The sequence below is a fragment of the Sceloporus occidentalis genome, unplaced genomic scaffold (genome assembly GCF_023333645.1).
Source record: "Sceloporus occidentalis isolate IW3139 unplaced genomic scaffold, rSceOcc1.0.p SCAF_5, whole genome shotgun sequence".
Lineage (NCBI taxonomy): Eukaryota > Metazoa > Chordata > Lepidosauria > Squamata > Phrynosomatidae > Sceloporus > Sceloporus occidentalis.
The window spans coordinates 20,438,111-20,465,109 of NW_028316985.1; the positions used below are offsets into that span (position 1 = coordinate 20,438,111).

Consider the following 26,999-nt stretch of genomic DNA (forward strand, 5'->3'; position numbering starts at 1 on the left):
ATTTGTATACTACATCAAGTGGGGCACAACGTGGATCTCAAGGGTAAAAAGTTTGAGTACCACTGTTTTAATGAACAATTAAAAATGTTCATTCACTCCTTTGTTTGCTCATATAACAAATCAATCAGTCAATCAATCAGTCAATCCCTGGGCTACGTAACAAGCCCAGCAGGGTAGGGTCACCAGGCAAGAAATATCAAGGCAGGGGGGAAAGGCAATCATTTTAGTGTTCTCCCTATAGCGCAGACCTCTCCAATACAGTGCATTTCAGCAGTGTTGGATGCAATTTCCATCATCCCTCCACCAGCCAGTATGGCCAACTGTCCTAGGTTAAAAAAGGCCTACTATAAAGCAACCACAATTTCTTATGGAAAAAATCCAAACAGCTCAAGCAATGGACAAGCTCCAGCTGAATAGAGTGTCCTTCCATTAATCAGCTACCCTACAATATAATAAATACCTTCCCCAAAGGCCTAAATATCCGGAAGGCACCAGATCTCATCTGATCTTGGAAGATAAACAGGGTCAGGTCAAATAAGGACTTGGATGGGGACCACCAAGAAATACCAGGTGCTGTGGGCTACATTTCAGAGAAAGGCAAAGGCTAACCACATCTCGCATATAGCTTACATAAGAAAATCCTATGAAATTAATGGTGTTGCCATCAACAAACAACTTGAAGGCACATAAAACACAAGGCTTACTCACTGACACAAAGAGCTTTAAACTGAAACATTGTTGGTCTTTTGAGTCCCAACCACCACTGGAATGGAACTTTTTCTTGGGCTGAAAGAGATCCTGCACTCTTGGCATGTGAAACACTCCTGAGAACTCCCCTCAAGTTACAAAGGCAGTTTTGCCATGCTGCTGATAAGGCATACTGGGAGAAAATGGTAACCCAGTACAGTATGACAAACCAGTAAGAGGAACCAATATGGAAATATCATGACAATAGAACAGACTAGAAAATGTATGTTCTCTCCACCTGCCCGTTGCTATAGTTCTTCAATATAGCAAGCAACCCTGGTAATGTCAATTTGACAGAGAAGCAGAGCATGGAAGGCAGCAAGGGAGATGACAGAGACAAAACTGTGAGGCCTAATGCAAACATGGTTGATAAAGCACCACCTAGTTATGCCTAGCTATGGCTAGCGCCTGGCACAGCTCACAGGCTTCTGGTGTCGTTTCTGACATCGTTTGTATGGATATCACTGCCATTGACAAAAACGATTAGTCCAAAGCCCTCACAGGGCTCTCAGAGCTTGTTTCAAGAATCCTTCAGAACCCGCTCTATGTTGTCAACAGGCTCTTGGGTAAAGAGGCTTCTGCTGCCTGTTCCCCTTCAAACAAGGCATGTGAAATATTTCTTCATTTTTTCATTTAGGGCAGAGACATAAAATCACAGTCTAATAAAGTATAAGCCTTTAAAATCGCATCATAATAAAATACAATTAATTTAAAACAGCATTTTCACACCTTTGACAGGTCCACAGCGTCCTTGTGTCAATTTAAACAATTTAAACAACTTTTTAAACTAGCATCCCTATAAATAATAAAGTAGCTTTAAAAATTCCACACAGTTTCTCCACAAAAAAGAGATAGTTTGTTTAAAAAAATTGGCTTAAAAGCCTGTACTCAGGGCACCAGTCATATATTTACATGGGAAGGAACATTCCGTCTTTCCTATATTTTGCCTGCCTAATTTTAAACACAACAAGGGGAAAGACACTGTTTACTCTGTGACTCAGAAGCCCAGTACTATATGTTGCTTCAGACTGCTTCAGCAGCTAAATTGTCCTACAGCTAGATTCAAAATCTCCTGTCTCCAGTTCAAAGCATCTGAGGGGTAGCCAGGCTACAGGAGTTGAGAAGAGGAACCTGTAGCCTTCTAAGGCTGTGATTTCAACTCCTGTCATTCCCACTATTGACAATGCTGGCTGGGGATGATGGCCTTTAGAGTCCACTGACATCTAGTGGGCCACTGGTTCTCACTTCTGGCTTCAGATGTGTTGCTTGAGAATGTAACGAGCCACTACCATTCAGGATAAATAATTCTGGATTCAATAGACCAATTATCTGACTGAAGTAAAGCAGCTACCCACATCTGTATATGCTCAACACAGAAGATATTTTCTATAAAAATACATCCCTATTCCACCCACAACATGTGAAAGGCAGGTTACCAGTGGAACTTTTGCATGGGCTGTACAAATTGTAAAGTTCTTTGTGGATCCATTAACTCTATTAAATAACCAACAGTGAGAAAAAGGAACCTCCAGCACAGTCTGGAGTCCCCAGATGTTATTGGACCACAACTCCCATCATTATCACAACTTAGAGATAGAATAAGAGATAACAGAGTTGGAAGAGACCACAAAGGCCATCCAGACCAACCCCTTGCCATACAGGAAAACACAATCAAAGCACCCCTGACAGACGGCCATCCAAACTTTGTTTAAAATCCCCCCAAAAAGCAGACTCCACTACTCTCTGAGACAGTGTATCCCACTGTCAAACAGCTCTTACTGTCAGGAAGTTCTTGCTAATGTTTAGGTGGGACGATAGAAGCTGTAGTTCAACAAATGCACAGAGGTTCAAGACAAGGGACATGCAGTGTTCATGCTAAAGGTTCTATACCTACAATGTAAAGAATCCTGTTAGAACTCTAAGCTGGTACAACTATGAGGTAGGCCTGTATCTAAAAGCAGTACAAGTTTTGTTCCACATAAGACACCCCAGAGGAGTTGTATGGAGCATGCATATTGCCAATTCCCCCTTTTACATTTGTCAATAAACAAGTATAAATGTAAACGTTTTTTCCCCCAAGAATCAATCTCCAAATCAGTGAAGACTTTCTAAATCCTGGTCCTGATTCTCAACAGCGGCAATTCTGTAAAACCTTGTTAATATATGAATACCATCCCAATTCAGCCATTCTCTCCTTCAATGAGCTCAAACATAAAGTTAGGGTTTCTGAAGAACCAAAGCAAGTGACAAAAATACCGACCATCTGAGGCAGGCTTCTCTTCTCATAGGTGAATTCCAGCTGCTGGTTGGATGGGCCACTGCAGAGGATAATGGGTAAAATGTTGTCTGGAGGAATCACATGACCTGATAACAACCAAGAGGCAGAAGAAATTAGAAACAGGGAAGCTAAACAGCCATCTCTTTATGAGTGCTTGTAACCTGGGAGGGAGAACAGTTCCTCTTCCAGAGGTTTGGTCTACATCTCCCATCACCTCTTACCACTCAGGATCTTGGCTGAGGTTTCTGGGAGTTGTAATCCAAAATATCTAGAGGGCCAAAGGCTCACCAATCATGTAAAAAGCCATGGACTCAGATATCCTTAGTCCATGCAGTGGTGTTCAATAGCTTAGGAAAGAGCATGAGAAACAAAGCCTTGTCCCACCAGTATTTAAACAATCTAAAGCAGAAACTACAGATCAATGAGAATAACTGACAAAGGGGGGGGGGGGGGGGAGAGAATAATTTGAACTAGGGGCAGGCAAAAGATAGATCTGAACCTACTGCTAAGTCTGAATGTTTTGAAATGCATCTCAGTAAATGTTTAATTCCTGATACTTCATAAAAATTCAAGTAAAGCTGTGAAGAAAAAGGGAAAAAATTGTGATGAGACTACAGGTGGGTTTGATCATGATCCTCAGCAGTGGCAGGAAAAGCAGCACTTTCAGTAAATCTGTACTAATTCTGCCTTGAGATTTAGAAAGAGAAAGTTATTTCGGTACTACTTATTTATGTATGCATTTATTTAAAGCATTTGTTTATCACCTCTCAACTCACCTGGGTCCTTGAAGCTATACTCCAGCTTTCCCAAGCTCTGATTAGCCATGCTGGTCACCAAAATTCTGCATGGGTCAATATACAGTTTTCCCTCCATATTCACTAGGGTTAGGGGAACAAGATCCCCGTGAATATGGAAAAACCACAAATAACAAAAACACTGTTTTTACCTGAGAGAACACCTCTCTTGGACTCTCTAGGTCCTCCGGTGCAACTCTGTGGTCAATGTCCAACATACACTGACCATAGAATGGCACTGGAGTAGCTACAAATGGTCTTTCAGTGCAACTTTTAGTTAAAGTTGACCACAGAGTTGCACTGGAGGACCTAGACAGTCCTAGAGAGAACATATTAATGAAATCTGTGAATAATCAAATCCGCAAATATCAAAGCTGTAAATATGGAGGGATGACAGTACTGCAATAGTTCTGTATAAAGAACTACATTATACTGAACCATCACAGACCTCCCCCACCCCCAGACATTCTGTGCCTTGTGGAGAAAAGGGATAAAGAATATTTGGTTATGTCCCAGTAGCCAGATTACATCACTTGCAGAGGTCTCAGTGTCTGATGTAATTATTTTGCTTCTTACTGTGGGGGCATGACCAGAAGCATCTGTAATCCCCCTTGCTCTCCATTAGCCATGGTTGATGGGGGTGTGAGTGCCCCAATGGTAGGTGGGGCACTTTGGTTATTGAGGAGGGAGGGAGGGGATACCAACTTCCAAAGACATCACAAATAGGCATATTCAAGCATAAGGTTAACTTACACTTGTGTATGCCACTAACAGGATGCCAGTCACTGACTGTCAGTTCCCTGTCATTGATTCTCAACATGAACATTTGGAGGAAAAAAACCAAACATGTTTCCATGACAATATGCTAAGCATCCAAGTGTCTTCAAAAGATAACAAACCTTTGAAATACTACCCTAAATTGCCTCTGCTTTGGCAAAAGGGGAAAAAAGATGGCTCAACTCTCTAGTAACATCATGTATATACTAACAGTGAACTTCTTTAAGCACCTATCCTTATGTAATCAAAACAAAACCACCCACATACAAGGAGGAGGTATTAACACACCTAGGGAAACCTGGAGGTTTGCAGAAGTGCAAAAACCTCCAAAGGGCTTGTTTTAAAAGGACGAGGCAAATAAAATAAAGCCTAAAAGCACCCACAGAGGACTCTGCATACTTACCAATAGTCAGCACTGAATGTTTACAAAATGTTGGGAAGTGGAAAGCAAAAAGCCAAAGAGAATGTGGTATGGGTTGGAGTATCTTAGAAATGAGTCCAGTTGGTTGGCATCCTGAACAAGAACGATCAAGACATTTTTGACCATTCTCATTTGTCATAGATATATTGTCCAACCTTACACATACATGTGGGATATAATACAAGTTGCACTCAGTTCATAGGAATTTACTCCTCAAGTAAGTATGCAGACCATTGCTGCTACAATTACATTTCCCTTCTTGGTTTAAAGAAATATACAATTCTCTTCCTCTCAACCTCTATTTCAGAGGCATGTAAACACAGCTGCTTTTGCCAGCTGATTCTGGCAAAGGTTCCTCATGTAAAGCACAGCCAGAGTTGAAAGGCAATCAGTTTCTGTTGGCTGTGGCATTTTGGCAGGAAAGAAAGGAGCAAGCAAAGCCCTACCACACACAGTGCCACACCATCTGCCAGGCAGGGCCCACCCATTGCGATTTGTGGCACAAAAAGCACATCCTCGGCTAAAAAAAAAAGCTCACCACATGAGAACTCTTCAATCCTCTCAGTACTGGCACCTGCACACAGGAGCAGCTGTTCCCGGAAATCAGCCACCTGCAATCCACACAGCAAAACATTTTGGTTTTAAAAAAAATAAAACTTTTAAAAGCTTAACTACTAAGCGTTCCCCACTCTTTGTTTAACTGCATATTCAGCAACATAACTTGACCTTACTACTTCCCTGAGAGCTGCCATATATAAGTCAGAGGGACTTTCCAGGGCTTTGCCTAATCAGTGCTTTTCAGGCTCTAACTGGGCAAACACACTGCCAATTTCCAGAATGTTATGGAATAACTGTGATGATGTTCATTGCTTTCCATTGGTAACCTTCTTATATTCTCTCAGAAGTTACAAGAAAAAGAAATCCCCTTAAAAAGAAAACAAAAAGATTGAATGATGTCTTGTTTGACTGAAGCTGCCAGGAGGATTCCAAAGGGAAGGGTCCCATGTTAGCTAGGAGATTCCAAGAGTTAGCCCAAAAGTAACTTTTTTCACGTGGAAGATTCTGTAGCTGTAGCCCTAAACAGTAATTTTCCAAAGCTGTCTGATAAATTTTTGATCCATCAAGTCTCATACTACCTCCTCTGCCTGCTTTCAGCTCTCCAAGAAGGCAAAGGATGTGGTTCTACTACTCAGTTATGGGGGCTCCAACTAAGACTCTACATGTTATACAAATGACATGGATCTCTTATTTCCAAAATTCACATTGTGGTGGAAATTATGTAGCCCTCCAGAGGTTGGACTGCAACTCCCAGTACTCCTCATTATTGGCTATACTGGCAATGGGCTCCTGGGACTTCTTGTCCAACAACATCTAGAAAGCCATAGGATCACCATCAATTCACACGCATGAAGAGGAAGATAGAGCCATAGAAGAAATGGAAGTCCTTTCCCTGGACAGCATTTCCAGAAATTCTCTGGTTTCTGAGATGCTTGTGTGCTTGAAAGCACATTGAAGAGCTATAAAATTATTTTTATTGGGGAAGGGACTTATGGTAAAGCAACACAGTGGGAACTTGAAAGATACCAAAGAGTGGAATCACCACTTCCTGAGGCATCTAGGAGATGCAATTAACCTTTCTTTTTGGTAAGAAAATAGAAAGTTCAGGGTACCTGGGGAAGCTAAGAACTGCAAAAATAGCCGTGGGGAGTCTGCATGTGGCTCCATGGCCACATTTACCCATCTCTATGCTGGCAGGGATGCTGCACCCATGCCGACTACAAATCCAGATCAATTGAAAGGTCTTAAGTCAGGCTGTACTCCTGCATGCATTCAGCATCTCAGTTGAAGTATACCACAGACCACATGCATGACAAACACTGAAGGACAGATCATCACATTTGCATTTGTTTAACTGTTTATCTTGTGCCAGATTTATAAGCAACGACAAACCCATCACAAGCTCTGCCTTTCCATGTGTCATAAATACATCTGATACCTTGACTGCTCTTCCAGCTTTTTGTTCCACCTGACTTGCAGTTCCAGATGGTACATCATCATCTTCATCCCTTCTAGCCAGTCCACTAAAGGAAGAACTGTAGTGCCACCATGTGGTCTTGCAGCGCCACATCATCAGATGATTATAGTAGTTTTAAAAGAGCCGTTTCTCCCTGTTGCTTCTGCCCTCTCCTGTGTTCCATTTCTGGTTTGGATACATATCCATCACAAGGTTTTGTAATTCCTTCATGAAGCATGCTCTAGACCAGGGATGGACAACATATGGCCTTCCAGATGTTAACCTGAAACTCACAGCAGCCCTCACTAACATCACACTGGCTGGTAGCTAGAGCCTAACATCTGGAGGGCCACATATTACTCATTCCTGAAATTTTCCTTTCCAAATTTCAAGCATTGCAGTCACATAAAACCTCAGTCGACCATTGAAAAATGCAGTTTAGGCATCCAAAGAAAAGGGGCAGGCGAAGAAACAGCAAATACAAGCATTCTAAATGTGAACTATTTTTAATGTCTCACTTTCTGCAATGCTAGAAGTTTGAGGACTGAAGGAAACCTGCAGTAGTGAAAGTTTGGAGAAGCATCTGGCTACGTCCCTTTAGCCAGACTTGAAATTATTACATCCTCCACTGAAGTCTGCTGGGGTCCTCCAGAAGTCTCAGCAGATGATGTGATCATTTCACCTCTGGCTGCAGAGCCAGAGCCAGACATTTCTCTGATCCCCACTACTCGCCACCAGGCATGGAGTGCCTGGGGTGCGGTGTGTCTGAAGCAACTCTATGGTAGGTCCTGGTGGGGAGGAGGTGAAGAAAGGAAAACCAACCCACACATCAATAGATAAGAGACATATGCAGACATTAGCCTGATTTACACTAACAAGATGCCAGCTTCAAAGAATGAGTAAGATGGGAGAGACTAAGAGAAAAATTAGGATATCTTTTCCAGAACATGTAGCTAAAAAATCTGCTATATAGATGTAAAATAATTTTAGAGATTTAGCACTATATATCACAGATGGAGAAGCTCTCAGAAAGCAAGAGGGAGCGTTTGCAGGTTTAAATCTCTTCCTGATTCCTGATTACTCTCCCACCACTTATCTAGACTTCATAGACAACAAGGCTCCTTTTTTCAAAGGCACACAAGCCATAAGCAGCACACTTAAGTCGGTTTTTTTTTTTTTAATGGGATGGACTAGATTTGGTGTTTTGAATGGGGTGGGCGTTTGGGTTTAGAGAAATTCTGCTGCCACTTCTGGTTCTACACAGTCCCAGTCTCTAACAGCAAGTTCCCCTGCTGAACTATTGTGCTTACTGGACTGAAACATTGATTTGTTTCAACTGGTTAGGAAACCAATGTAAGCCTGACTGAAGTCCTTATTAATAATAAACCAAAGTGAGGCCTTATATAAGGGACTCTCTACATCCTGGGTTCATTTTGATCTGTGCTCCCCTATCATTTCTCTGACAAAAGAGCTGCCATACAAAATAATTGCCCCCAGTTCTCAACACACTTGAGTCAGAAAAAGGTTGTAACCAAAACGTTTAACATCACTGGGTTTGGATACAACATGAAACATTGCAACAAGCAGAGCAGTTTGTTGTCCAGCACAGCCTCCTGCAACTGGGGTTTCCAGGCTATACATGCACAAATTTACTTCTTTCCCATCCTCTGCACTGGAAGCACCACATCTTCTGCCAATGGTGACAGCTCAGATATAACAGAGCCTCACAGAGATGGTTCCTGCCACTGTGGTGTTACTGAAATTCTGATTTTTCTGAAAAGGCCCCTCCCGGCAAGATCATTGTTTTAAGGTCATGCATAAAGAATCAGGATCCAGGGCTTGTCAAAAGCTGCAGAAGCCCTGAAGAAACAGGGCAAACTGCACACTCTTGAGAGTAAATCAAATTTTAAAATGAATATATGTGGGAGGCAGGAAGATGATGGTAGAGTGAGCCAAAAGACTAAGGAAACAGTTACCTAAAGGGGACACACTACTGAATTTATCAGGAGGAAGCCATCGTCCACAGAGATTCACAAAAGTTACAATGTCTTGCTTCTGGGGAGAATGGGATGGGAGGAAACAAATCATGCTACTTGTGATTTAACTGGATGTGCTTCAACATCTCATGATCTGGCTGCTGTACAGCTTTTAAGATAGATCAGAAAAAAAGGTAGGATTTAAATTTGGAGAAAGCTAATACAACGGGCTTAGTGTGTTCCATAAGCCAGGAAGTTGCTACTTCAAATTTACTTTTTGCCACAGCACACTGGTATTAGATCATTCAGCTGCTTCACCATCCCTGTCTTTGGCAAAGCTAGCACACAAAGTTATTGGAAAGACAAGAGAGGCAGTGTAGCACAGTGAAAGGAATTGTAGGGTTGCCATAATTCTCTACAATTAACTGGGACAAAATGTAGGACAAAATTTAGACCAAAATGTAGGACAATGGTAGGATAAAATTTAGACCAAAATGTAGGACATTTAAGAAAAATGGAGGCCCTTAAATGTCCTACATTTTGGTCTACATTTTATCCTACCATTGTCCTACATTTTGGTCTAAATTTTGTCCTACATGTTGTCCCAGTTTATAGTAGAGAATTATGGCAACCCTAAATTCAAGAGACTTGGGACTCCACAGTTCCAATTGTTCCCTGAGTTACAAATTCAAGCCTCTTTCTCTCAGCCTCAAAAAGTCAACATACAATATACTGGTCTTCTTTACAAGCTTATCTTAAAAACTACTGAGCAATATTTTGATTCTTGAGAGCACAGTATAATATTTTAGATTATTTCAAGTAGAAACCAAAAGAGAATTCATGTTTTCTCTTAGGGCCTGTTTTTCCTTCACCCCTTTAACTCTCTTATACACTCATTCTGACAGTTCACTTTGGCTGTCACCATAGACACTGTGTGCCTGAACTCAGCTGTTCCAGTAACCTTTATGTAGTATTCTCAGAGGCACAAGTGTAAAATACAAAATATAATTACAGAAGTTCAACAGACAGTTAAAATTCATTATTTAACATATGAAAAACTTAACAAACTATCTTGCATTTCCCATCTCTCACTCCTAATCCTAACTATGGGGTGAAACGGACCACCCCAAAGGAGTAGCTTTGCGCTGCCCTTTGCTCACCGGATCAGGGCTGCAGCAACCATATGCTGTGGCCCCAATCGAGCATTTTTCCACTTCAAAAAGAAGTGGCAAAATGCTGCTCCTCTTTGGGGCGGGGAAAACCGCCTTTGCCACCACAGTGGCAGCTTTTCCATGTTTCTGCAGCGCAGTGTGTGCAAATGCCACACCACAGAAATACTATGAAGCTGCCGCACATGCGGTCAGCCGTTGCTGCTGTCTGAACATCATGCCCCCATGCCACTACGACACCAGCTCTTTTTGCCAGTCTGTTCAACCCCTATCTGACCTGACTCTTAACTAATCTGTCTCTGACCCTGTCTTAACATTTCTAAATCCTGTTCCTAACTGACTGTTGTATCTTTCACTCTGACTCACTAACTTCAACCTAACCTTTTTAAAAAATCCCTTCAACTTCTCAGCCAATCACATCACTTCCCATATTCCATACCTTCACCCATTCCAAAAAGATCACTTAACTTATTACAATGGCTATACATTACATACATCTCTGTACCTTACCTTAATTTCTCTAATAAACAGGGCAACATTTTTAAACAAATCTAGCCTATCACAGCATTGTTCAAAAGAATAAGAAGAAATATGTCTTCTTTAAAAATATAGCCAACACACCAATGAATTCTTGTGGTTGTGTTAAGAAAAGCATCCCATGATTGATGTGGCTTCATATGTTGCCCACTACAATATTATAATACTAGTTACCACCACAGCCTCATGAGGGCACTTCTGGCCAGTTTATCACATCTTCTTTCTGGTTCCCAGCCAGCATCACACTACATTCCAGTAACTCCCTTCACCATGCTACAAATGCTACATCAGTGTCTTCAAAATGTGCCCTTTAAGAGGCTTTGGACTTCAGCTTTCTGGGATTCTGGGAGCTGAATTTCAAAATCCCTTAAATAGCACAGTTTGGTGACCACTATGTTACATTAACCTACTGCACCTGGAAGAAAGCAAAACCATCCCTCACCGGTTGCATGGTGCCCCCAGCAATGATCACAGCCCGACATTCCTTCAGAACCTTGGCAAAGTGCACTGCTGGATTCAACAGAAGAAACTTGAGGCTGCTGAGAGCTAGAGTACCTGGAAATGGAAATATCAACATATTAGGAGAGTTAGCAATGATAATTTCCCTAATAGTACATTTTAAAAACAGTGAAGGGTGGCCAGATAGCACTTTCACTGCCTGTGGTCCTTTCTCAGATTGCATCTGGTTTCCATTAGACTGATTCTGCAGATTGTCAGCATACTATGAGGAAAACTCAAAAAGAGAAGTTACTAGCAGGCACGTTTGCCACCTCTTAGTTACATTTGAGTCTTCTTATGTACTATTTTTCATCACTTCATTACATTTAAGTCTTACTATTTTTTACAACGCCAATGCTTTTCATATTTCTCCAAAAAGGTATGAGACACTATGATTTTTTTAATGGCTTTATACTCATTGGCTTTGACCTCCAGGAGAAAAATTGCAGCTGAGATTTATCTGCACCAACTGTAGTGATTTCCTTACTTACACATAACCAGCACCAACATGCATAGTACCTTGCCTGGTGAGGATTACTCTTCCATCTTGATTTGCATTTGTGAGTGCTGCTAGGAACCCCTCTATGTGCATCAGAGGAGATGCCATTTTGGGCTGGTCGTTCTCAGCCTCTTCAGAGGAATCCTGTGGGATGCCTGTAGAGACAAAATTGGAAAACTTAGACCTAGGTTTCCAGAATACTGAGCAATTAAAAGAGCAAAGTGTTCAGAAGACCATTTTCATTTGGTCTTTAACATGAGACAGATGTAAAAGAGAAGTGGAATCTATATCCTTGCTGAGACAGCTTTTGTGTTTACATCATAGATCACAAATAATTACTTGAGTTTTGCATGTAAAAATTCTTATTGGCTTGGCAAAATTGAATTATTTAGGCAAGGAAACAAAACAGCCCAAGCTGCTCCCATACTAACTGGCATTTTCATAGGCTTTTAAGACAGCTACAGCAAGCAACCTTTTTCTGAGGAATGGAATCCACCCACAGCACCACCCTTGTGCATGTGAGCTCTTTCAAAGGAATGTACCTACGGTTCTGCTGCTTCCACTGAAAGGAAGGGGAGGAAGTTAAGCACAGGAAGAAGAAGTCCATGTATATAACAGAATTCCTCTGTCTATTAAAAAGTAACTGTCTCTCCTGTCCTTCTCCTTATAAACCAACTCCTTCCCAAACACCAATTTGCAGCCAACCTCACCTTCCTTCCCTTGTCTCTTATTCAAGGTTTCCAGGAAATTCTGCAAGCCAACCATCTTCTGGTCTGCTGTTCTTATTTTCAGTGCTCCAGATGCTCCATATTTTTCCACAAATCCAAATAACTGTCCAAAAGAGGAAAAACAAAAAGCAATATTAGATCCTATCCATAAACTGTTTCCCTAGGGGAATCCTACAGCTGAAAAATATTACATTTGAACTCGGTGCATCATGTCCTTTTACAGAATCTCATAGTTTTCATGGCCTATCCTTCACAGCAATACTAGAGCCACAGTAGCTCAATGGACAGAGATGGGGAATCGTTTTTCTATCAGATATTGGGACTTCAACTCTCCAAAGCATCAACCAATATGGCTAAGAGTAAGAGACAGTGAAGGTGTTGTGAAAAAATTTGCCAGTTAAAAATTACTCATGCATGTCATACAAAAAGACAAATTCAAACTAAATATCTGAACAATAAATGGATAGGCACTATAAACTAATATTAAACCAAACAAAATTTCAAACATTTTAAATTAGCATCAAAAGGCTACAAAGGATTTTTTAAAGGATTGTTGAGCAATGGATAAATGCCTTCATCCACTCATTGAGCACTCCCCCTAAGTTCTCCCTTCTTTGTATTTAGTGATGTCATTGTGATACAGTTTTGGAAGCACTGTATTTACCCTAAAACTTCAGTAGTATCAGTATTGGGGTAAATGTGATTGCCTACAGAGTTTTATACTTCTACATTCATTAAGGGTTTCCTAATTGGTTGGAATTACACTGAAAATTAGAAAGATATCCATAAAACAAATGGGAAGAAAACGGCAGCAGACATAGAAACAAATGTCAGCAAACAGTTTAAAAATGAATATTTTCATTGTTATGGATTGTCCAAGATGTAGCCTTCACCAATCTGAATGTACAAACAGAAAGACATTCTATTCTGCAACAATATGCATGTTGTACACAGAACTTTATATACTCTCTGCATGATCTTAAATATCACAATTTCCTTTCCAAGAAGATAAACAAAACAGAGAAAGATTTTTGGTCTGGAAGGGGGTAGAAACAAGCTTGAAAGTGTTGTGGAAATGTCTAGCAGCATTTAAAAGGCAAGCTTTGGGTCAGGCAAGTCAGGTTTGTTTGATAAAAGGAAGCAGGGACAGTTACCTTCCGGCTGATCAGGCTTTTCTCACAGTAGTGCTGAACCTGGCAAAAGGAGAAGGAACATGAGGAAAAGTTATTTGTTTTGTCAGTTTAGCTTCTTCAGTGTGACTGTCCCAATTGTCTGTTAATTGCACTAGCAGAGGATTGACTTGCACTTCATGCTAAGGGTGCTTCTTACCTTTGGGGCAGGGATGAGCCAATTTGGAGTACACAAGTGCCATTTCCCACCCACACCTTGGAAATGGGGAGGGTTATAACCACTTCTGCCTTTTAAAGATAACTGAGGCCCTTCCACACTGCAGAATCATACTGCTATAGAATCCTATAGAATCTTGGGATTTGTAATAAGGCACTAGAACTTTCTGGCTGATATTTCTAAATTTCCCTCCCTAAACTGCAAATCCCAAAAGTCTATATAATGAAGGCATGGCAATTAAAAGTGGAATCAGTGTTATGACTGTGTAGTGTGAAGGGGTCCCTGGGCATGTTGAGGAGATATTTTAAAGGAGAATCACAGGGGAGGGTATTTTGGGAAGAGGTCAAAGAAGATACACGCAGCCACATGATTTTCATCACAACCATGGCAATGGTAAAATTACTAATTACTTCTAAATTACTAATACTGGGCTCTTCCAAAACAGGAAGCTCTTGGCCAGTGCTAAGCAACTCTCACTCCCTTATTAAGAAAAGCCCTCCCTTCAGCCACCATCTTGGGGAGAGAGAGGCAGGCTAGCTCCAACTGCCTGCCTGAACGAAGAAAAAGCCCTCCTTCCGACCACCATTTTGAGGGGGAGAGGCCTGGCATGAAAGACTAAGAGCCCTCCTTCCGACCACCATCTTGAGGGGGAGAGAGACCTGTTATGTTTTATTTTGAATTTGTATTGTACTTGCTGTTGTACACCGCTTTGATCTAATTTGGAAAAGCGGTATATAAATAAACATTATTATTATTATTATTATTATTATTATTATTATGTCTAGGGGAATTAAGTAAGTATCTGTCGCTTCAACTTTTAATTTGCTCGAAGAGATGAGAATGAGAACTGAAAGCCATCTCTGAATCACCTCTCTGACATTTGTGCCTGAGGCCTAGATTTAAACACACAGAATGGCGACTAAAATGGGAGACCCCTGAGGTGAAAGAATAGAATGTGCATACTATGAACATGGAAGCATATTTATGAATATTTCCTTACATAAAAGCACTTAACTGCTAGGGGAAAAAATAAAGCAGGCTTAGCTTGAACTTTCTTTCTGATGTGCCAAGTCTTCTTGAAAGGAACTTTGCATGTGTAAGCATTAAAACATTTTCACCCAAATTGTACTAATCAAAGGTGGAAAGGATCTTGTAGTCTCAAAGGTGCAAAAGATCCCTTTACATACTGATCAAGACTAACACAGCTATGTCTCTGAATTCTATCATTATGTAGGTAGAAATTGCAGTTTATTCTGCAATCACATTCTAGCACATATTTAGATCAGGCTGTGTAGATACAGACAAAATGGTTAAGTAAAATGAAAAACAAGTTCATCTGCAAAATTAAGACAAAATGAGGGTTCCATGTTTTAGCCTAGGTGGGCCCTGAGTCTAGAAAGCGAAAGACCACTGGTTTAAACAGGGGGAAAAACATGTAGGGCCAATATAGTTGAAACATCCAGAATGTCTAATTTAGGAAGTGGATGGCTCAAGATAGGCATAGGGAAAACGAGCCCCTTCAAAGGTTTTGGACTACAGCTGTGATCATCTCTGACCATAAATCATATTGACAGACTGATAAGAGTTGATGTCCAAAAGCACTTGGAGGTCACCAGCCTATCTACCCTTACCTTCATCCGAACAGTTTTTCCTCCTGGTCAAAATAAAAATTGTGGGATAGTGACACTAGAATATTTTGTGTGTAAGAAGATACAATAAGAAAAGGAACACAAATCAGAACAAGTATCTCCTGATGTGTTTGGAGGAGAAGAGGAGCTACTCTGTCCAGAGTAGGGGCATGAGTACTTAACTCCACCACTGTTTCTGTTAGCAAACTTCAAACTTTGATGCAAGGCCAGCAATTCCTTACTTTGAAGAGGTTGATATTGTCAATCTGACACTGGAAGAGGAAGTCATTGATAGATTTCAGCTCCACTCCTAAAAAAGAAAGGATAGTCATTAAATACTGCATATAGATATATATTTCTTATTCCCAGCTAGATATTTAACTGTCTGGCCAAACTGTGTCATTTTGCACAATGGAGGCAATCAGAAGACTAACCTACCTGCCTCTGAGATGTTCTGTGTGTTGGGGTTTTGATTTATATTTCCTATAGAACATAAAGAAGAAGAAATCATAAATCAAACATACTGAATCAACATAGCTTTTCCAAAATAATTCGAATGAAGCAGCCAATGCATTATGCTGCATCCTTAGTGTACTGTACTTCCTAGACCTAGGGTCCCCAACATACTGTCTGTGGGCAACTAACATCTCAAGACAACCCTCTTGTTGCCTATGGCTCTCTGATTCTCATAAGTCTTTGTAATTAATTAAAAAGAACTGGGGGGCTGCAAAGGGAAATACCAGCCTCCAGTGACATGGAGAACTGCCATCATTCTTGAAAAATTAAAATAGTAAGTCGCTTTAACCCAGAGCTTTGATTTGAATAATGTTCAGCTACCCTGAAAAAAAACAACAAGAGACATCTTGAGATGTTGGCAAGTATCGTGGGTGATTGAGGAATGTCATGGAGTAAGGGGTGTTTTTTGTGAACATGTATGTGTTGCTGTGTGTGTGAAAGAGAGAGAGGGCAGGAGGGATGTGCTATCTAGTTAATTTTAGAATGGTGTATGTTTGGCCTTTTTTTAGGCTTTGCAGTTTCTCTGATCATTAACAGTTTCTAATCAAAAAAATATGAGGGTTAGGTTTCATGAGGGCGAATGTGTGATTTAGCATACATACTCCACCACTGCTTTGCACTTCGCTTCTTTGCCAAGTTACTTGTGCCTGAGCCTCCTCAATTTACCTTCTGTAAAATGAGGTCTGGATCAGAAAGTTTCTCAGAAGAGTGGCTTGGTCTTCTGTCAGGTTTCTTGGGCAAATTATTTCTTTTTGCTCTAACAGTCTGCCTTCTGGGTAACGATTTTTTATTTTTATTTTTGGACTGGCTGTGTCCACTACAGAATCTATTTTGTGAACAAGAAACCTCATCGCCACCATAGCATTCACATACAGTATTTTGTGAGTGCTCCTATGACATCCTCAGAAAGATACAAATGTGTTCTTTCCTAGAAGGTATGCCTCCACTGAAGATTATGTTATTTCTCAGTGGGTCTATAATTTAAGCAGACAGTCAGCCAGCCAACAGTTGCACAACTGAGGCTGAGCTGCAGCAGTCTTCTCACTTTCTCTTTAAGGCTGTTCTTTAGAAGGAATCTTTTTTTCTCTCTACACCGTTTATTCAAGGCTGTATCTCCACGAAATACAGATTGTAATTTGCTTCCCAATTTGAAAAGTTTATTGCATTTGTACAAACTTTAAAAAAATTCAACAAGCAATTTGGAGTGTAATTACAATAAGCTAGTAGCATGTTCAGTAAAGTTAACATAATTTACATGGCACATCTCCAAGATAAAAGTGTACACCTGAGGAAAAATATGAGAAACAAGAAAAGCAGTGATTCCCCCCCCCCCTTGCTTTCTTAGAATTTTGTACCTTCTGTTTATTCAATGAACTTTAAATCTGTTTTCTCCTTCAAACCAACCTGTTTTTAGAGTTCTACTCAGCCCTGCTGGGTATTACAAAATTCAATGTTCTTCCTTACTCATATATGGGGCAATGCAGAGATTCCTAGAATGATAGGTACCCTTGCAGTCCATATAATGTTGAGAAATTACTTAAACTTGGAGCAAAAGCCACAATACTTTATACAGTAGTATGATTTGACTTCATAGCTAAATTATATGAAATTTCAGTGAGGAAAAAAGAGTGGTGGCAGGAACATATTCATACCTAGGTAGAACTACATTCTTCTTACCTCCTAGAACAGCCACAAACCTCTCCAGCAAAAATAGAATCTGCTTAATGTACATCAAATTCTTTGCCTTTAGTCGTTTCCTATGAAAGAGATCAGATGTTTTATGAATTCATACAATAACTTAGCTAATTTGAGTTCAACTTTGTAACTTGGAAATGTATGGAGGAGATTATGGCATGGTGGTGAACAAACAATACACAGAGTCAAATATGTTGGTGTTTTATTATCCCTGATATAAGAGAGCATATAGGAGCAGTAATAAACCTATTGGTACAAAACACTGTATATATCATAGTAGTTAAAATGATCAACTATGAGCCAAATAGCCAGAGTGCATATCTTGTCTCAGTCACAGAGCCACTGGCTATGTTTAAACATAACAAAAAAATGTGATTTGCAATGTTAAGGATAAGCAGCTTCTTGGACTCGCACATTCTTCTTCCTGCATATTGTTTTTCCTACACATTCAACAGGAAAAGTTTAGAAGCCTTTTAGTAACAAATAGAAGCTTACCACTACACTCAAACAAAGCATGGTATGCCTTGTGGGCAAATCAAGACCTCAAACTGTGAATATCCTTACCTATATCGGTCCAAGTACTGCGACAGCTGGGAATGGGCACAGCATAGCTATAATGGAAATAAAATATAAGAAAATCAGAAGAGTCCTAACAGATAAGACCAATGGCCTATCTAGACATACATTCTATTCTCCAAACACCTTAATGGGAAGTCCTCTAATAGAACATGACCACAACAGCAGCCTCCCATTTATGTTCCCAAGCAATTGTTATTGAGAGGCATATTGGTCAATACTGGAGAAAATATACAGCAATCATGACTAGTAGCCATTGACAGCCCTATCCTCATTGAAAATCCAGACATTAAAAATGGCTTGAAAACACTTCATGGAAATCTGAAGTCCCCATTGAATACCACACATATCACTCCCAATATGAGCTGGCCCAAGTTCTAAGATCCTCATTGGAAGACCTTCTCTTAGTCCCACCACCAGCACAGACACATATGGTGAAGTCACAGGAGACAGCCTTCTAGTGGCTCCTCCCAGGCAGTGGAACTCCCTAACACAGGATGTCTGATTAGTCTCCTCCCTGCTCTTTTTCTGATGGCAGGTTAATATGTTCTTATTTAGGTGGGCCTTTGATTGATTTTATTTATCATATGATGGAACATGATTTCTAGTAGTATAGTATGCTTTTATAGTGTATGTTTTAATTATGCTTTTAAAATATTTTAAATTGTTTTTAACTATCTGTTTCCAATAGTATTGTTGTTTAATTTTTAAAAACTTTTGTATGTAACATTTTAGCCAACTTCTATTTAACATTTTGTAAGTTGCCTTGGTGGAAGAAAGGTGGGATTCAAATTGAATAAATAAATAAAAATAAAGCAGAGTCCTTCAAGACCAACTCACCTGAGATCCGCTAACCTGGGCACTGTAGATGCAGGTGATGGTATCAATCAGGTTGTGGGCTTCATCAATGATCACAACCTGATCCTTCAATTTGATCCCAGATGCAGTTCTAGTAGCTTCATGCAAAAGCATCTGATACGGCAATACCACCAGCTGCAGGATGGACACACACTTTTATAAGAGAGGTCTGTCAATCTTTTACTAGGTACTGTATTTACAAAACAGGTATTTGGGGCAAAGGAGAATAAGGGATAATTTGTTGTTATTGTTAACCACCCTTGAGTTGTTCCTGACTCACAGCAATCCTTTTTCTGAACTGTTGGAAGACATGCCATTCACTGTAAAAACAGTCACTTTTTAAAAAAGTAGCTTCATTCCTCCTTACAATAACACACTACAGACATCATACCCTGAAATCACAGCCTCTAATTAAAACTTGTTTTTCTCACCTGTCAAAAACTGCCTCCCACTAATTAGGTAATTCTAGTAGTTAATGTTTGTAGCCTCATTCTGAACATTTGAAATCTGTTTCCTCCTTCAACCCACCCTATGTGAACTGCAATGTCAGTGACCTGGAGATATGCTTAAAACTCATCATTTCAGATGTCATATTTGAAGTAAGAATTCAAGGCTACAGTAAAAGAATATAAGCATGAAGCTGTTTTCAGATAGCAGAGGCCTACATTCCTTCAAGACTAAAACACTAGTTACCCACCTGAGCAGCTGGGATGGCATATCGGCTTCCATAGTATGGACACGCCTTCATTTCCTTCCCCAGAGTCACCAGCTGCTCTATATCTTTCACTTGGACCAGAACTTCATCCCGAAGAAGTTGCATGTGTTCAAAGGAGTAAAATGGACACACTGTACGGCTTATACGCCTCTTCTTTCCTTCAGTCTCCTCTCCTATGCTCTTCTTTTCTGAAGACAAAATGAAAGAAAAGCTGTGAGCCAAAGACAATTAAATGTTAATATTAATGTACCATGAGATCTATGCATGTTGGCACTCTCTAGACTGCAGCCTTCTTCACACATACCATCCAGGTCTTTTGGACTACAGCTCACTTTAGCTCCAGCCACTATGGACAAGAGTCACAAACAATTCACATTGTAGGACAAAACTCTAGCACAGAGTAATGTAGCAGAAGACAAATCTGCCCCAACCTAAGCTCATACAGCTGCAAGGAAAGGAGAGAGTGGCACAAAGTAAACAAAAGAAGAACACTTATCTAGGTCTACATTTCTATCTGGACTTTCTACATTCAACAGCAACAAAAAACTCTAAATGAAACAATAAGAGACAAACAACATTAGAAAATTAGGAAAACAACAAACAGAAAACATTAACTTAACAAGGACCCCAAAAAGCAAGCAGTTATGAGATAATGCAATCCTTCCCCCCCTTTTTTGTGCAAGATATCCTCTGTCACCTCAAGAAAGCCCTGTTCCTCACACCCATTGACAATGCTTGCAATCAGTGGCGTTCCACACCAGAGTGTCACTCGGTGCGGGGAGCAGGCCTTCGCAGCACAGCTGAAACAGCCCGCTCTCAACTCCCCGCTCCATGCAGCTTTACTTCAGAGCAAAGTGGAGCAAGAACAGGTGGGTGCCAGGCCCTCTCCCTCCCTATCTCATGTGGCTTTACTCTAAAGTAAAGCCACACAGGGCAGGGATGGGGAGGTGCTAGGCTCTCTCCATCTGCCATGTGCTGTGGCCCATGGCAGGGAGATGAGGGGTGCTCACTGGATGTCACCTCCCCTTCTGTGGTCCACACACCCCTATGTCAGGAAAACGCAAAAATAACACAGTTCATCTTAAAGGCTCTCCCTATGGAGGAGTCTCATCTTAAAATATTTTAGTCCTAGGTTGGATTGCCTTTAAAAGCTCAGAATGGACAAAGCCAAGAAAACAGAGCCATGAAGTTTGCTGATCCTAACACTTGGCCTTAACTTAGTCCACAGGATTGTTCTGGGAAGGAAATGGAATAGAGTATCCTGGATGACGACACAGGCTGTCTGGAATCCGGGAACACTCTGCAATGCTACAGTTTGTTGCATTTCCCACATGTTTGTAAGAGAACATCCACCACTTCGGGATTGTACCATTTAAAACACTGTCCCCAGCAACCCAACAGGCCCTATTGTCGTACCATGTTTATTCTTCTGCATCTCCATACAACGATCATTGATGAACTGGACAGCTCCCAGATGCCTCACCTCCTCATTCACGCACAAGTTCTGAAACAGACAGACAAGGAAAAGCAAAGACCAGTCACAAAAACATAAGATTACATGTGTTTCTTTCTGTAGTCTCTGAATAGTGTTGGAAAATGGGAGAAAAGAACTGATCCTTTCCTGAGACCTCTACTTTTTATGCAGGGGCTCCCTAAGACCTGAAAATTGTCGTATGTACTCAACTATAAGTCAACCTCATGTGTAAGTCGATGGCAGGTTTTGGGACCAAAATTATAGATTTTAATATGACTCATGGATAAATTGAGGGTAAAATTTAGGGGCATGTAACAAAGGATGTAAAGAATGAAGCAAAGGATGTAAAGGATATAGCAAAGAAAAACTGTGCCAAATAACTTATAAAATTCCAGGAGGCATAATAACTATTTATACTTACACTAAAGGCTAGATGGATGAGAAAGCAGAGGGGAGTCAGTACTTTCAGGTCTGATTACGCTCCTTACTTTCACCAGGAGATGGTTCCTTTTTAAATAAGAGTTAAAGTGCAGTACTTACATTGACCCGTGGATAAGTCGACTTGGTTTTTTGGGGTCAATTTTTTGACTAAAATTTCTAGACTTATACACGAGTATATACAGTATTTCAGGTGTATCTCAAAAGTAAAAAGGTTGGGAAAGGCTGGTCTGAAGAGAGCTAAAGCTTATTTATCACAGCAAATTCAAGAACAAGGTTTAACATCTGTAATGCCATAAGCATAACACACTAAAGATGCCATCCTGAATGGCTCAGTAATAGTGTAGCAGTTCTGCGTACAGTATAGCTAACCATTCAAGGAAAGGGGTAATCAGGAACCAATCTGCAATTGTGATGGTGGATCATCATGTGACACCAAAGCTGTCTCTTGCTTTTATAAATCCCATCAGCATACTCCTCTCATCCTTCCAAACATGGCAAAACTTTGCTTTTACTTCCCACACAGAAATAGCTTTGCATCTTCTATCTGCATCTTTCCTGATGCACATATTTTTGTACACATTTTGCTCACACATGCATTTTCGTGCACTTCCTCACTGAGTAAAGTGTATGTCCATATTTTTCAACTGTATGTATTTTTAGCCACTTTGCTAAATGTACAGTGTGTATTTTATTTCTCTAATATGGACTGCAAGCCTCCTAAATATGACTCATAAATGTATATGAATATATATACAAATACATGATTCACGTGTGTTTGTGTGTGTGTGTGTGTGTGTGTGTAAGCCTCATAAATATATGGCAAGTACTTTGTCTTGCTGTGAGACTTAAGAGGTGCAAAATGGCTATCTTCATCAAGAATCCTTACTACTACTACTTCCTCCTCCTCCTCTTCCTGCTTATCAACAACACGTTGTACATGGTACAGTGTACATGGAGAATTCTCTCTCATCTACACAATCACTACTGTACATAATTCTGTCTAAAGGGAAATTTCATCCCCTGCCCAGCTTCCTTGTGGGTTTACCTGCCTAGATCCCAAGGACACCAGCCGGATCTCTTTGCCAAATGGGCTCTTCTGAACTTCATGCACAAACTGAGCCAGCTGAGAATGTGTTCGGCTGCAGTAGTAAATCTGGAGGAAAGAAACAGGAAAGAATGGTGTGTTGGGATGCTATTCGTTTATAGGATTTGCATTCACTTTCACCTTGCTCCTGCAGTAAAACTGAAAACTATTTGCAGGGCATACTGAACTTCCAAGGAAATGACAACTCCTAGGGCTTGCCCAAACTCAGTACATTCCTGATGTGTTACAACTACAGCTCCCAACATCCCCTGCAAGAATGACAGGAGTTGCAGCCAAGCACATCTGAAAAGCATGAGAAAATTGAGAGGCGGGGACTGTAAAATGCTTGGAGATGAGAAGTATATTCGTGTTATTACTGAAATTTAAAAAAATGTATGCTTGTTAAGCTGCTGCTTATAACAACAGTTTATTTTATTCAGCTGATGTGTTTCATGTGTGAACACTTCTTCACAAGCTGTTGGTTTTTTGTATCACTTTCTTGTGTTACATCCAACCTTTGAGCATGCATAGCTGCTTAACAGCTTAAAAAACATAGAAAATAATTGCAATAATAACATGAGAGTATACCTCTCATCTCCAAACATCTAAAGAGCACCATGTAGGGGGAAAGAAGCTCGCTAAAGAACAGTCTCTGCAATCTTTGAAAAATAGAGGAAAGCACTTCCTCCCCTCACCTGAACTGGAATTCAGCAAATGAGGTTGACTATGGACTGAAGGAATGAATGGCTTGCATTTGCAACAGATTTTAATTGCATTTAAAAAAAAAGCTCTAGTAACCATCTTTTACTATAAGAAAGGGACAGGTATAAATAAGATTAACTAATTAATGGCTGAAGGGATATCATGTGACTTCTCATTCCAAAATTTTGTCTAGTGGGTCTAGAATGTTTGCTTGAGAAAGCAACAGATGGCCTTTCCTTACCTTTGTCACATGTTCCTCCTCTATATCATCATCATCATCATCATCATCATCAGCTTTACTTATCCTAAGGAGTGAAAACAGAAAGGTGATTTTCTTTTCAGTAGCCCCAGAACATTTGTCATATAAATAGTACCAAAATCAAATCCTGAAAGGAGCAAGATGTTAAATAATGCAAAAACACCAACTGTATCAGAATGGTTTCTGTCCACATGCTATGCAGCACTGGTCCTCATCCTTGCTCCTTGTATCTTTGTCTGTAAATCCTATAATCTGCCACCTGGACATGTTCTTTCCCTCCAAATTACCACCTTTTAAGAGGAAAGATGTAGAGAGTTTTCATGCTCTGTATTCCAGATTCACTTGCTTCTGATTTCTGAAAGGGGATTTTGGCCACAAAATATTTCCACATCCACACAGTTATGACAAAACAACCTGCATCATGTATGCTCAATAAGAACATACTAAACTCACAAGGAAGATGCCCCAGAGGCTACATCTCCACCAAGGGGAGATGGATGTTGCATTTCTTAGTGAGGAAGACGGGCAACTGGAGATTTAATAATATTCATTTCTAAGTGCACAGGTGTTCAAAAAATTATGCGTCTGCCCCAGCACCTACTGGCTATCACCTGAAATGGCCAATTTGCATATTATATGCCTGTTTGACACATTATTTGTCAAAACTATGAAGAAAGTTAGAGCAGCCATGTTTTTAAGAAAACACCTGGCTGCCTTTGCCAACCAGGAACACCAAGCAAGCAAGCAGGCTGATGGAGGCAAGAGTGAGCCATCCCTTTTCCATCAGCCTTGACAGAAGGCAATTTTAATTAGCCTGTGAATTTAGCAGGCTGAACTTCCATGCTGGCCATTAAAAAGAAGCAGCCTTCCCCTGGACAGCCAACTTGGAAACACACGCCATGAGTTTTACACAAGCCCGAAGTATGTTGGAGTCAGGTCCCAAGTCACATACCAAAAACAAGACAGGTCCCATTGCTAGAGATGCTTCCTATCCAGTCCCATCTTTCACTTCTGGTTCTGGCAATGGGGGGACTGAGGGGGGGGGGGAATTACCTTTTGGGAGGGCAGATTTATTTCACTATGAGGGCTGCTTGCTGCTGACCTTCAACCTAGCCCATTCCCTAGCCTAATGGAGGAAATTACACAGAAAACTTTCCATGATAAAAGCTGGACCAAACTTTCTAAAAAGCCTCCACGGAAGGTGATTCCAGTCCACCACCACCCCCCCAACCAGCTTAATCCCTTGCTTGAACATCTTTTGGCCATTTTTACCTGTTTCCCACTTTCTTCTCCTCATCACTCTCATACTCTGCAAGGATCAGGTCTTCCTCACTCTGATCCAATAGCCCCAAAGCACTTGAGTCACTTGGGTTAGCCAAGATGTCCCTACTGAGCTGGAGCAGCTGTTCCATCTCCTCTTCCTCAGTTCTCTGGAAAGAAATACAACAAAATTGTCATTTGCACCAAGGCACCTGATTTCCCATCCTAAAAAGCAGGATGGGGAACACCTGGACCGCCTAACATTTTGGATAATAACTCCCACAACCTTTTACCAGTAGCCAGGCTGCCAGGAACTTCTAGTATAAGTTCAATACATCTAGAGGAGGCTTTCTTGACATTTTTAACTCTGAGAATTCTTTAAATATTTTTTGCTTCAGAGAACCCCTACAGAAAACTTATTATATCTACAGCTCAACAAATTTTTTTTTTTTGGGGGGGGGAGGGGGGTTGCAAGCATGATCTCCTGCAGAATCCCTGACAATGTCTCACACAACCCCAAGCTTCCAGGGAATCCTTGATCTACAGCAAAGGTAGGCATCTGTCATAGTGAAGGGAGCACACTAGACCCCCAGGAGATCTTGAAGGGCCTCATCCCTCCCTACACAAAAATATTCAATTTTCTTTGCTCCAAAATGCACTCTATGAGGGCATGTGGACATTCTCGCCAAGGGAGAGCAAGTTTTTGAGGACCAGGAAAAGAATTTTAGCAACAGGAATAAGTACTGAACCCTGGTGGTGCAGTGATTAAAAGCCTGTACTACAGCCACTCACTGACAAACCACAATGTTGTGAGTTCAATATCAGCCAAGCGCTGAGGCTTGCATCCTTCTAAGGTCACTAAAATGAGTACCCAGATTGTTGGGGGCAATTAGCTTACACTTTGTAAACTGCTTAGGAAATGCTTCAGTGCACTGATAAGCAGCATAGGAATTTACTTGTAACTTGCTACTATAGGGTCACTTCCTCTTTTTAACAAGGTCTCTCCAAGGCCTAAAATGCCCCAGGGGGGGTCTACAAAATGTGGTGGAAATGCCCCCACACCCCCTAGAGCCCATTTTAAAAAAATAATGCTTATCATTTTGTTTATTGACAAAAAATGTCTCCTGGAGATCACTTGTGCCTTACAGTCCGCAAGTTTCCACCCCTGAGGATGAAACAATCCCTACCTCTGGTATACGGAAAGGCTTGTGAGCACCTTTCTACCTATTAACCACTAAATTTTCAATCACTATTCCAAGAGTAGTGTCGTTTTTCCTAAAGTTTTGTGTTTGTGTGTGTACATTTGCTTCTGCGAGCTTAGGAGTTTACTCAAGCATACCAGTATCTCATTTTTGTGAGCTGATGGTGCCAAATTGGATTGGCAATCTGAGAATAAATTAACTCCTAGAAACAAGACGTATATTGTTTCTATGGAGAAGCAACTCCGTAGGAAGGTTTCACCTTCTTCTTCCCACATTGCAGTCTAAATAGCTCACCTTTCTTTTAGACATGTATTTCAGCTGCACATTGTGACGAATTTGCTCCAGACGTTCTTCTCGCTTCTTCCTCCTGATTTGCTCTTCCTAAAAAAATAATAAACTCAAATGATAGTAGTAAAATACAATCACATGCAAGTTCTCAAAAAGAACACAAGAAGCAGCTACAGCTTCTATGACCACTGTGATTTCTAGCCTTCATAAACTGCATAGGTTTTTAATCTAAATCTAATACATACATTTATGAAGCAGCAGCTACTATGCAGGCTAAAAACAAAGAAATAGCATATAATTTTTGGAAAGCTACCCCACAAACACTTCATGATAGGAGCTGCAGTCCAAGAACATCTGGAACACCACAATTGACCCAACTCATGTTCAGAGATTTTCCATAGCAATGTGTAAAATAGGAAGCCCTAACACCCATCTTGTTCCTTTCCCTTCCTTCCCCATCCTGTCTCTTGTGTAATTTTATTTTCTTCTGTTGTTCTATGGCAACATATGTGGATG

The 26,999-nt window shown here is 40.6% G+C and overlaps 1 protein-coding gene across 2 annotated transcripts in view; it reads right to left on the reverse strand.

Annotated features, from left to right (window-relative positions):
* The window catches only part of DDX11 (DEAD/H-box helicase 11), a 37,740-nt gene that overhangs the window by 5,174 nt on the left and 5,567 nt on the right, over positions 1 to 26,999 (reverse strand). For both annotated transcript variants that reach the window (XM_089527814.1, XM_089527813.1), the window contains exons 4-20: positions 26,490 to 26,576; positions 25,006 to 25,163; positions 23,716 to 23,779; positions 22,734 to 22,841; positions 21,190 to 21,277; positions 19,756 to 19,961; positions 19,041 to 19,193; positions 18,189 to 18,235; positions 17,607 to 17,686; positions 15,852 to 15,896; positions 15,656 to 15,723; positions 13,593 to 13,631; positions 12,421 to 12,541; positions 11,731 to 11,865; positions 11,156 to 11,268; positions 5,556 to 5,628; positions 3,008 to 3,111 (exon numbers count right to left, since the gene is read on the reverse strand). In XM_089527814.1, coding sequence (XP_089383940.1) covers positions 3,008 to 3,111; positions 5,556 to 5,628; positions 11,156 to 11,268; positions 11,731 to 11,865; positions 12,421 to 12,541; positions 13,593 to 13,631; positions 15,656 to 15,723; positions 15,852 to 15,896; positions 17,607 to 17,686; positions 18,189 to 18,235; positions 19,041 to 19,193; positions 19,756 to 19,961; positions 21,190 to 21,277; positions 22,734 to 22,841; positions 23,716 to 23,779; positions 25,006 to 25,163; positions 26,490 to 26,576 — 1,689 coding nt within the window. The remainder of the gene's footprint in view (positions 1 to 3,007; positions 3,112 to 5,555; positions 5,629 to 11,155; positions 11,269 to 11,730; positions 11,866 to 12,420; positions 12,542 to 13,592; positions 13,632 to 15,655; positions 15,724 to 15,851; positions 15,897 to 17,606; positions 17,687 to 18,188; positions 18,236 to 19,040; positions 19,194 to 19,755; positions 19,962 to 21,189; positions 21,278 to 22,733; positions 22,842 to 23,715; positions 23,780 to 25,005; positions 25,164 to 26,489; positions 26,577 to 26,999) is intronic.